The sequence below is a fragment of the Benincasa hispida genome, chromosome 12 (genome assembly GCF_009727055.1).
Source record: "Benincasa hispida cultivar B227 chromosome 12, ASM972705v1, whole genome shotgun sequence".
Taxonomy (NCBI): domain Eukaryota; kingdom Viridiplantae; phylum Streptophyta; class Magnoliopsida; order Cucurbitales; family Cucurbitaceae; genus Benincasa; species Benincasa hispida.
In genome coordinates, this window is record NC_052360.1 from 33,438,259 (window position 1) to 33,449,973 (window position 11,715).

Here is an 11,715-nt window from a genome sequence, read left to right on the forward strand (position 1 = left end):
TTTTTTGAATTAACGAAGAAAAATAACAAAAATAAATATATCAACAAAATATACATAATAATCACGATATTAATATTCTACATGGAGTTTATTTTTCTACTACGATATTGAATTTGTTCATCTAGCAGAATAAATGCAACAATGTGAGTTACAATAACCACCACAATGCAACAATCTTATTCAACAAAAAAATATGTTGTTTCAAGCTATTTTTATTGAAATTATCTTACTATAATTCAGTCTTGAGACACTAGGTGGACAAGAAATTTACCTTAAAGAAAAGGATAATATTAAATATGATTTCCCAAAAATAATTTTATTTTAACTTTGAATTTTTAAATTATTTTAAAGAAAACTTTAAGATATTTTTGTTAAAATAAAAAACGAAAATTGATGTGAAACTGAATTATAAAATAAGAAAATATTTTCTATATTATTTATAATTAGTTAATGTAGTATGATTGGTTGATTTTATTACAGATAAAACTTAAACATGTTTTGCAACGTGTCATGTAAGATGTCAAGACATTGTTTGTGATAGGCAACATATTCTATAGAGTATTTTTTTTTCTTATCTATAGCGTGATTTTGCAGATTTCATGGTTTACCTTCTTTTTTCCTACATAGATGATTTATTCATTTCTTGAATATCTTTTCAAAACTAGCCCCATATATATTGTGGTCCTGTTTAATTTTAGGGTTAGTCTCCTTATTAAAAAGTATGTACATTGAGAGTTTTGAACTTAGGGATTGTCTAAGTCTCAACTTTCACATATTGTGATTAAAATCTTTTTGTTGTTTCCATTGTAGGTTTGTTCTGGGTTGAATTGTTGTAAGAGTAACAAATCACAAAGGGGGTGTTTGGGGTGAGGAGTGAAATAGTGAGAAGTAAATAATTATGAAGTATAGGGAGATGTGAACTCTTGAGGTCCATAGTGTAAGGAGTTGATAAAACATAAAATTGATATTTTATAGTAGTGGGACCCACTTACTCCTTGGGCCAAACAAGGAGTGGAGTTCGATACTCCTACTTCCCAATTCCAACTTCTCAACTCCATGGGCCAAACACACTCAAAGAGAACTCAGGGTGAGTTTTTAATGTGTATTAACGGAAGCTCAATCAAAACTTGAAAAAAACTTGCTTATGAAAAGGTAAGAGGATCTCACACTTAGGGGAAGCCTAAATATATTGTATTGAGGGGATCTCATACAAAGTTTGAAGAAGCGTTATTATGAAGGTGAGGGAAGCTCAAATTTGGAGGGAGCCTAAGTTGAAACTGAAGAGTAAACTGTACATGAGTTACTAAAGAGGAACTATATCAGATAATTACTACGTTATAATTGTTGAATTCTTTATATAGTAAAGTTTCTTTCCACCAGACACAACCTCCTTAGATGTAGATCATATTGCACCGAGCTGGGTTATCAATCTCTGTGTCTCATTATCTCTGAGGTTTTTAATTGATACTATGTTATTCTATTTTTTTAGTAAGTATGTTACAACATTGTGTTTGACAGTGTTAGGTCCATTTTATTTTTTAATTTATTATTTAATTTCATTTTGAAAGTTGGAATTGATATTAGTGTTGGTTTTTGTATAATACTAGTACAATTGGGACGTATACACAAAATAAAATGAGAAAAGGAATAAAGAATGAAAAATATGTCCCTCTTGCAAAAATATAATCGGAGCCTATAGGTAAGAAGAAAGTCAATCGACCTAACCGTTTAAGTTGATACACAAAAAGGTCAATAAATATACTTTTTTTTATATAAAAAGTACGTAAGTTCCGTCAAAACAATGAATTTTGTTTTTTTTTAATTTATTTACAATATTTTATAGTCGTTCTTTGCAGTAGGTTGACATTAATAAAAATATTTTTAACATATAACAAACCAAACAAACTTGTAACACACGAGTATTTTTACTTTAAGCAGTTTTTATCAAAAGTATCAAAAGTATTTAAATTTTTTAAAAAATATATTATATTTTACTCGAGTTTTAAATTTAATTTCTATTCGATTCTTTATCTTTTGAAATTGTTACATTTTTTACTCTAGAATTTTGATTTTTGTTTCAATTTAGTCCTAGAGCTTCAAAATTACACTTATAACCTTTGTTTTTCATTAAATTCTCACTTTGATTCTTTGATGTTGCTATCTATCAATTAATTTAAAGAATTAAATTAATTATAATTAGATTAGTTTTCACTAATTTTTTTATTACTACTAAAATTAATTAAAAATTTTCGCATCATAATAATTTTAAATTAATGAATTAAAAGTTAAAGTCAAGTACCAGAGTGAGCATGAGTACAAATTCGATGATAAAAATGTAAAATATTGAAACTTAGAGATCAAATGAAAATTAAATTTTAAATTAAAAAAAATGTAACATTTTAAAATTTAAAGAGGGAATAAAAACTAAACTCAAAACTCATGAATTAAAGTGTAACATCTTAAAAATTAGGATAATCAAATATTTGGCTGAAAACTTAGGAGAAAAAAAACAATTTTCCCTAAATCATTTAAAATTAGGCTAGAGTATTAAACACAAGAAGGTCCAAATCATACTTGCAAAAACTAGTATCCATAAAATTAGTTTATCTTTTTTTTTTTTTTTTTTGAAGTAGAATTTTATGTAGAGAGCATTTAAATAATCATTTATTCAAGTTTGAAATTTAAATTTAAAAAGGTTGAATTTGAAGGCACATACTGATTCTAAATATAAGCTTTTTCTTTATTCCATAAATTTTAAAGTTTTGATTTATTAGTCCCAAAACTTTTAAAGTATTTAAAAAGTCTCTCCATTTTTAATTTTATATCGTCCATAATAAATTCAAAATTTTAAAAATTAATTGATATTCTTTTGACAACAAAATCAATTGATCTATATATTATAGATTTGAAGTTTATGTCTAATGAAAGTTTTGATTTTATGTCCACTAAATCTATGGATTCTAAAAAATTCGAAAGTTTAGAGACTAAATTTATAATTTAAAAAACTAAGTCTATTTCATTTACATTTCTTACAATAATTTACGTATTTCTTAAATACAATGATTAACTTCTTAACCAAATTTCAGAAACACAAACAACTTTTTAAAACCTATTTTTTTTAGAATTTGGAAGTGAAAATAATGTTCATTAGCTTAATTTTTATAAATGAAAATAAAAAATAAAATGGTTAGAACGACTACATTTGTAATTTTCTTTTAATCAAATACTAAAAATAAGTTGTATATAAAATTTTCTATGTGCGCTAAATCTTTCTAAACCCACCTGCACTTAAAAAAAAAGTGTTAAAAAATTTTCAAATTCAAATTCTCATGCTTGTTTGCAATGATAACCTTCATGATTTATTTCTTTAAAATGCAATATTTTACACATAAAAAATGTAATTATCCAATCAGAAAATTTATTATTACTGCAGGTTTATAATTACATTATATTTTCAAATTTGGAATTAAAAAAAAAAAAAAGAAGAAGAAGAAGAAGAAAAAGAGCCTTTTTGGGCTATGATGGGAACAACATAATAATGTGGAATTACAAACAACAGAATTTGGCAGAAGCCTCATGCTCTGTTCATAAACAGCCTTTCTTTTGCAGCCACATGAGTTAATGAAATGATGAAAATTTTGCACTTTTTTTTTTTTTTTTGAATAAAATTACAAATGTAACTTCTCATTGTGATGTTTGTGTTTAGTGTAACGGATAATATAAGGAATTAATAAGGTATAAAATTGATGTGTTTTTAATCTTGTCAATCACGAAATTCTTTAGATCAAATAAGTAATTGAATCAATTGGCAAACCATGAGATAGGGAAAAAAAAAACTATAGTCTATGAATTCAAAGAAGTTTTATGAAAAATATATGTTCTAACTGGTTGAATTATATGCAAAAATAAATAAGTGGGAGTAAAATTCACTTACAAATATAGTCTATGAACTTTAACATATATGTTTCTTTGGTCCTTGAACTTTTAAAAACATCTAATAAGTCATTAAACTTTGGTATCTAATATGTCTTTGACCTGTATTTAACATTTTTAAAAAAGAAATCTCAAGCTTATTAGGACAACAATGAAAAAATGTGGTTAATTAGACATAAAATTCATTTTTTTTATTTAATAGATCAATTAATTTTTCAAACTTTTGAATATGTCAATCACCTATTTGATAAAAATTGAAAACTTAGGATCCTATTAGGTATTCTAAAAATTCACGAACATATTAGATACGAAACTGAAAGTGCAAGAAACTACTATGATTTTTTGTCTAAATTATAGAAAATACTCCATAACTTTGAACTTTGTTTTTAAAACATTTTCTAACTTTCAAAAGTTTTAATAATATCTTTAAAAATTTTAGAAACTTAAAAAATATATTTATCATTAGTTTTAGATGGAAATAATTAGTAAAATTACCTCTGAACTCTCATTTTATAAATATCTTAAAACTTTCAAAAGTTCCATTAATACCCCTAATCATTAAAAAGAAAAAAAATGCTCTTATCTTGGTACATAAACTAAAATCATTTATTTAAACCTCATAATTTCCCTCTTTCATTTCCTTGCTTTCTCTACTTGAATCTATGAACTAACACTTTCCTATTCTTCCTTTTGTTATCCCTCCGTTTTAATACTCTCAATACTTTTTTATTCTCATTCTTCCATTTCGTTCATAAAACTAATGGTAGGAAAATTCTTTAACTTAATCTCTTTGGAGGTTAAGAGTATTACTGCAATTTTTAAGGATATTTTCTACAATTTAATTAAATTTTTTTAAGATTTAGGACCTTTTAGATTCAATATTTAAGGACTAAGATAGAGTATATAAATATATATAAAATTTAAAATTGTAAGATATATAAATATGATAAGGGTTTTGTCTCTTTCATATTACGCTACTCAAAGTTGACGAACCCTTGATTGGAATTTGAGATTAAATAAAAGAAAGAGAGATAAAATAATGTTTTCTTAAATAAAAAAATGTAAATAAAGCAAGGAGAACAAATTATTTATTTATGAATATTTTAAGAGCAAGAATTTATTTATTATTATTACTATTATTGTAAGAAGAGAGGAGGAGCGTGAAGCGTGTGTTAATGGACCAAAGGCCCAAAAGGAGGGCCCACAAGCAGCCCACTAAAGCCGACCACTTTCGTTTCTTTTGTAAAGCGCGGCACCGTCCAATTCCTCTCCGTCAACAGTGGAATAATATTACGAAACAAAGTAAAAGTATGACACGTATACTTGTTTTTTTCCCCTCCTTTGTGAAATGACTCTACTACCCTCCCTTTACTCTTCTTTGCTAAACTCCTTTTCTATGTAAAAGAAAAGTTCCCTTCTTTTAAAGGTAATAATAAAAATGGAGTAAATAGGAAAGAAATTTCAAAAATGTACTTGAGGGAAAAAGTATTGAAAAAAATCGTGTACTCGATATACGATTATGGCTTTATCCCGTCAGCACACCATGGATGTTAAATGGCTGCCATTTCAGCCATGTGGATTGACTTTGTCCACGATTTTAGCATTTCTTTTTTTTTTTTTCTCGATTTTGATGGTTTTTTTTTTTTAAAATTTTTAACTAACATTTTTCTTCCAAACTTGTTTTATTTTATATCTTTTATATCATGCTCATTTATTAGATTTAGCGTTCCATGATAAAATGTAATTTCATTAGTTCTTTAATTTCAAGATAGAAGTTCACATGAAACTAAAAGTTTGAATTACAAGTCACTCCATTTTTCACATGATGGTCGTCTTTGTGTGCCTCTAGATTAGCTTCGCCTTATGATGCAGAAGGAAGTTGTGGACCCCATCTACAATTTAGTTGCTTACTTAGTGATCGTGTACTGGATCCATGATTTCACTATCCTATTTTTTTTTCAATATTTTTAGTTCAATCTTACTTTTTTCAATAATTATTAAAATACTATGAAAGGAGACGAGCTACTCCATTGGCTTATCTAAAGTCTTAACTGTGAACTAATAAACTTATGTACTGGAAAGGATGTTGGTCCTAACAATCAAAACCAGTACAACCAACAATTAACAATCGATCGTCCGTGCGGGAAGAAAGACTATATGGATGAAGGCTTTGAAAAAGGGTGGTAAACCTCTTTTGAATAGTTTCTTGTAGTATAAAAGCTTTCCGTTGCAGCGCCAGTTAAGGTGAAGGTTGTGCCTATCATGACGATTCCAATGACTAGCTCGAGTGAATAAAATTATTTAAAAAGAAAAAAAATGAAGGAAAAAGAAATTATCTTTTTTATGAGTTTAATTTTATGTTTTATTATTATTATTATTTTTAAAAGATTAGAGACTATTTGGAAACATATGGTTTGTTAGATTTGAACTGTCTATTTAACTAAACATTAAAAATAAAAGGAATAAACAAGAGTTACTTTTGTAATTTTATTCATTATGAAAATTATTTCAAAAGTTTAACTATCAAAATGCATTTTTTTTTTTATCTAAAGAAAAAGTGGTTTTAGGTATAACCTCTAATCAATATATAATTAAAAAATTAGCTAACAAAACAACTAAAAGTAGGGGTACACGACATAAGATTATCATGCCTAAATTTACCTCTTTTTCTCTTTAACTAAAAGTGACAATAGAGGAAAGATAGTAGTTTAGAAATATAAAGTTGTTTATGCCACTAACTCATATCATGAACATTAACCTAATGATGGAATGATCTAGTGTCTCTTCAGTTTAGTTAAAAAATAATTGACATGTACTATTTTTGGAATGTTAACTATTACTTCTAATTTGAATTTCCTCTTTGCCAACAAATAAATGAAAAAATATTAATAATATTAATTTGTAGACTTTTAGAGTTTAACAAACATGATGAGATGATGATTGATATATACATATATTCAAGTTTAGCAATTGTTGGGTGAATAATTGGTTTCTTACTATTGAGTTATGCTCAAATTGACATAATCAATCTAATTAGGACATTATCTATTTGAATCTCCACTCTTCATCTTAAAAATATGGGATTAGAATCAAACTTTTAACTTTTAGATAAATAATTAAGACTCCGTTTGGTAACTAATTGGTTTTTTTTTTTTTTTTGAAAATTAAGCCTATTTCATCCATATTTCTTACAATGATTTACATATTTCAAGTATAATGGGTGAATTCATAGCCAAATTCCAAAAACAAAAACAAAATTTTGAAAGATATTTTTTTTAATTCTCAAAATTTGACTAATTTGGAGGTGAAAACAGTGTATATAGGCTTATTTTTTTTAAAAAAATAAAAAATAAAATAATTAACAAACGAGACTTAAATTATCCGTCAACTAGAACTAGATTGATATAAATATTAGGAATATAATTACTAATAATTATTTATAGTTTTTCTTTTAAAAAAAACTTTTGAAAACTAGTTATCGAAATTAATACTTTCTCGATATTATAACATAAATTAAGACATACCTAAAATAAAAGGAAAAAAAAAAACATAAAAGTGAGATGATTATTCAAATCCTTGGCGGTATATGTAGGAAGAAAGAAAAGAAAAGAATGGCCTAACCGATGAGAATGAGTTGAATTACTTATAAGACAAGAACAAGAAAATCAAGAACAAAGCTAAGTCTTAGCAATATCTCGAGACTTCAAAATCCACGAGCACAAATACAATATTTATTTAAACCAACCCAAAAAAAAAAAAAAAAAAAAAAAACTTTCAAATTCTCTCTAACAAATCATCAAAGACAGAGAAATCCCACCCTCTGTTCTTCCAAAGCATCTCCAATTAGAAAAGAATCCTTTGGGTTCTCTTTGGTTTTCACGAATCTTTCTCTTATGACTTTTCTTTGATGCATAACTTTCCAAAAAGCTTATTGGGTTTCTTCTAGAGATTGAAAATTCCCCTGTTTTTGAAGAGAAGAAAGCTTCATCGAATCAAACCCATTTCAGAAGATGGTTCAGAGAATTGTGGCGAACAAATTTGGAGTTCAAAGTGGTAGCGTTAAAGGGGAGAAGAGAGTTGCGAGTTTCAAAACTAGTTCATCTTTTTCTTCTTCTCAAAACCCAGATGGCAAAAACAGAGCAGCTGATTTGAAGAAGATGATGAAGAAATCACGAGCTATTCAGCTTTCCAATTTTGAGATCAGCTTCAATTCATCGCCGATTAGAAAGAATATATCTCTGCCTGGTAAACCACCACCGAATTCTTCTAATGTTTTGGAAATCAAACAGAAGCAAAATCAAGCATCCGTGATTAGAACCAGCGATGGCTCGCCCAATTACATGAAATCCACGAGCTGTTTTGATGCAAGGAAAGAGGTTTCTCAGGTGAATTCTCGGAATTCTCGAATTTGTAGTGATAGTAAGAAAACCAGAAGGAGGACTTTAGAGAATTCTACTCATGGCTCTGTTACTGGCCTTAAGCCCACCAAGTGTTTGACAAAATCCTCCAGTTTGAAACTGGTTAGAACTTTGAAGAAGACATCGAGTTTTAAGAAGTCTTCGAGGGTGGCTCTGTGTGCAGAAATGGATTCTCATAGAGCGACCTGTTCTTCCACTCTCAAGGACTCTAAGTTTCCAGCATACTTCATGCTGAGCCCTGGAGCAACTGAGTATGAAGGAACTTCAGCCATGAAAGTCTGTCCTTATACTTACTGCTCGCTTAATGGCCATAGACATGCTCCTTTGCCTCCTTTGAAGGGTTTCTTGTCTGCAAGGAGACGTTTGTTGAAGAATCTAAAAGTTGAGCCATCTGGTTGTGGAGCGAAAGGGATTGATCAAGCTGGTGTGAAAGTGCTAGATGAAGAAAAAATGGTTCCAGAGGTTTTGGAAAATGATGGTAAGTTGGATTTTTTCATTGAAATTTATGCTGAAAATAAGGTTGACGATGTTGGATCAGTTAATCAAGATAGGGTAATGAGTGGATATTGTGCTGGTGTTTCTTCTTCTACCGTGGGAGACGAAATGGAATTGAGTAATGAAGAGGACAATAAATCAGTTGCAGAGAACATATCTGATGGATCCATGGACTATGAGGTTGGTTTAGGTGAAGAAGGGACTGAAGGAATCTTCCATGGGGTTGAGGATGATGCTGGTTCAACGGATACCGAGATGGAAGAGTGGGAGGAGCAACAGTTTTTGAGTATGGAAAGTGATGGTTTGGATGAAGTTGAAGATCACTCAAATGCTGTAACTGGGGGTTTATCAGAAGAGACTTGTTTGCTGAATGGAGAACTTGCTGGATCTGATGATGTTGTCAATAAAAAGAGTGGAGACTTTGAAGAACAGTTCTATATTGGGGATTCTGACTTGAATCGCCATCAAGATTGGGAGGTGGAAGAGGCTAGCCAAGTGTCTGAGAGCTTAAGTTTTGATCAACTTTCTTATTTAGAGGATGAATTTGATGAGAAGGATGCTACTCAAGCTGTTTCTGAAAGAGCTGAAATTGAATATCTGGAGATGATTCTGAATTATGAACTGGAAGCTGAGATTGTAGAAACTCCCTTCGTAACAAAAGAAGCTTCAAATAAAGAGCAGGAAAGCCAAGATCTTCAAGTTGATGGAGTTTCTGATGAACAGTTTGTTGATTACCAGCTCCCCAACAATGATTATGTCTTGCAAGAGGAATTACTAGATGCCAATATCGATAATCAAATGGAAAGAGAAAAACAACTTGATGATCCAAACCATGGAGATGAGGTTGCTATTGAGGCTGAACATTCTGATGGAAAATGCCAAGATATCTCTGCTACTGGAAACAGTAATTCTGTTGCGGAAGAAGACGAAACTGAATCTTCAACAGTCCTAGAAATGACAGGTAATGAGGAACCTAGTGATTTGAAGATGGAAGAAACTTCTTTGAATGATAATAGCACTGTGCCGGTCAACATTGTGGAAGGAAAAGATAGAGCAGATTCATTACTAAAAGCATCAAAGTTATCCCGTACCACAATTGATTCCAGCGAAGAACTTGATCTCTTGAGCAAGAATTGGGAAGTGAATGCGAAATGCAAGAGGCTTGGTGAAGAATCAGAAGATCCAAGGGACTTCGATCCACGAGAACCGAATTACTTGCCATTGGTGCCAGATCCCGAGGCCGAAAAGGTAGATCTCAAGCATCAACTGATGGATGACAGGAAAAATGCAGAAGAATGGATGCTTGATTATGCACTCCAACGAACTGTCACGAAACTTGCACCAGCTAAAAAGAAGAAGGTGGCACTTCTCGTCGAGGCTTTTGAATCAGTCATGCCGACATCTCGATACGAAATCCATCTTCGGAATAAGGCTTCTGGAGCTTTTGCACCAGCCAAACGCATTCAAGCTTGTTTCTGATGGTAGTAATAGAGGTAAACCTCCATACACCATCTTACCAAGTTCATTAAGTTTTAACTTGTTTGACTAATGAAACTAAATCTTCAAAAGGACCAAAAAAAGAAAAAAAAAATGTCATTCTAGAATAATGTTTGTAGCAGATGATCAACAGCAACAATTTGCTTGTACGTTTAGGATGTTAGAGAAGCAAGATGAACTAATTTTGAGGTTCTAATAGGAGTGTGAAAAATACTAAATTGTGTTAGAAAATTCTCAGTTTCTCGACACCAAAGTATTCGTCGACGATGTTTTTAAGATGAAGAATGAGTGGCAGGGAGATTGTCTATGCTTCCATACATCCTTGTTGGTGAACTGCAAGGTTTGAGAGTTTGTCATCCTGTGTGTTCAATTCAAAGGGCATTAGAGAAAGGAAAAAAGAGTTTGAGTAATGTCTGTAATTACAGTGTAAGCTATATGGTGTCATTTTCCTCTTAGGATTGTAATTTATGTGTGCTTGTGATGAAGGTGTATTAGTAAAACCTTCATAAAAACCTCTGCTAATTTCATGAACTCCTTTTCTTTTCCTTCATTTTCTCGTTTTTCAATTCAATTCTCTTCTGATATAATATATATATATATTGTAATAGTGGTATTGAGAAATTTGAAGGGTTAAAGATATTGAAGTCTCTTATCTTAGGTGCAACAAATGTTCATGTGAATTGAAGAAGGAAAGTAGAAGAAAGGAAAATTTGCACTAAAGATACATATTAGTTCACTCTACTAACGAAAAATTTCTTCTCTATTGGTCTCTCAAACATGAATGAGTCAAATTTATTTATCAAAGTGTTCTTTTTGTTGAACTTTTCACCATGAATTTATGAGGAATATATTTAGGATAGGTTTGGGACTGATTATGAAATGATTAAAATAATTTTAAAATATGTTTTTTCATTCAAAATTCATTTCGATAATGTGAAAATTACATTCAAAAGTGTAAAACTAAATATTAAATGAATTTTGAATGATTAAAGATATGTTTAAGAATGATTTTAGAATATGTTTTTTCATTCAAAATTGATTTGATAATATGAAAGTTACATTCAAAAGTGTAAAACTAAATATTAAATAATTTTGAATGATTGAAGACATATTTAAGAATGATTTTAAACATGAGAAAGTGATTTTAAAATTTTAAAATCACTTCTAAACATGTACAAATGGTAGATTTGAAGTGAATTTTACATGACCAAAATCACTTTTGTCATTATCAAAATTATTTTGAAAATGACTTCTTTTCAAAATTTTCAAAATTGAAATTGATTTTAGAAAAATTGAAAATCACTTGGGAATAATTTTTTTTCTATGCAAAATAAGATTGTTCCTATAATCCAATGGGAGAGTGGGTGTCAAA

The 11,715-nt window shown here is 29.5% G+C and overlaps 1 protein-coding gene across 1 annotated transcript; it reads left to right on the plus strand.

Moving 5' to 3' along the window:
- The first annotated feature begins 7,591 nt into the window (after positions 1–7,591).
- Positions 7,592–10,894, plus strand: LOC120092967 (calmodulin binding protein PICBP). The gene is made up of 2 exons (XM_039051235.1): positions 7,592–10,339; positions 10,582–10,894. The coding sequence occupies exon 1, from the start codon at positions 7,944–7,946 to the stop codon at positions 10,323–10,325; it is 2,382 nt and encodes a 793-aa protein (XP_038907163.1). The 5' UTR covers positions 7,592–7,943; the 3' UTR covers positions 10,326–10,339; positions 10,582–10,894.
- Positions 10,895–11,715: the final 821 nt, after the last annotated feature.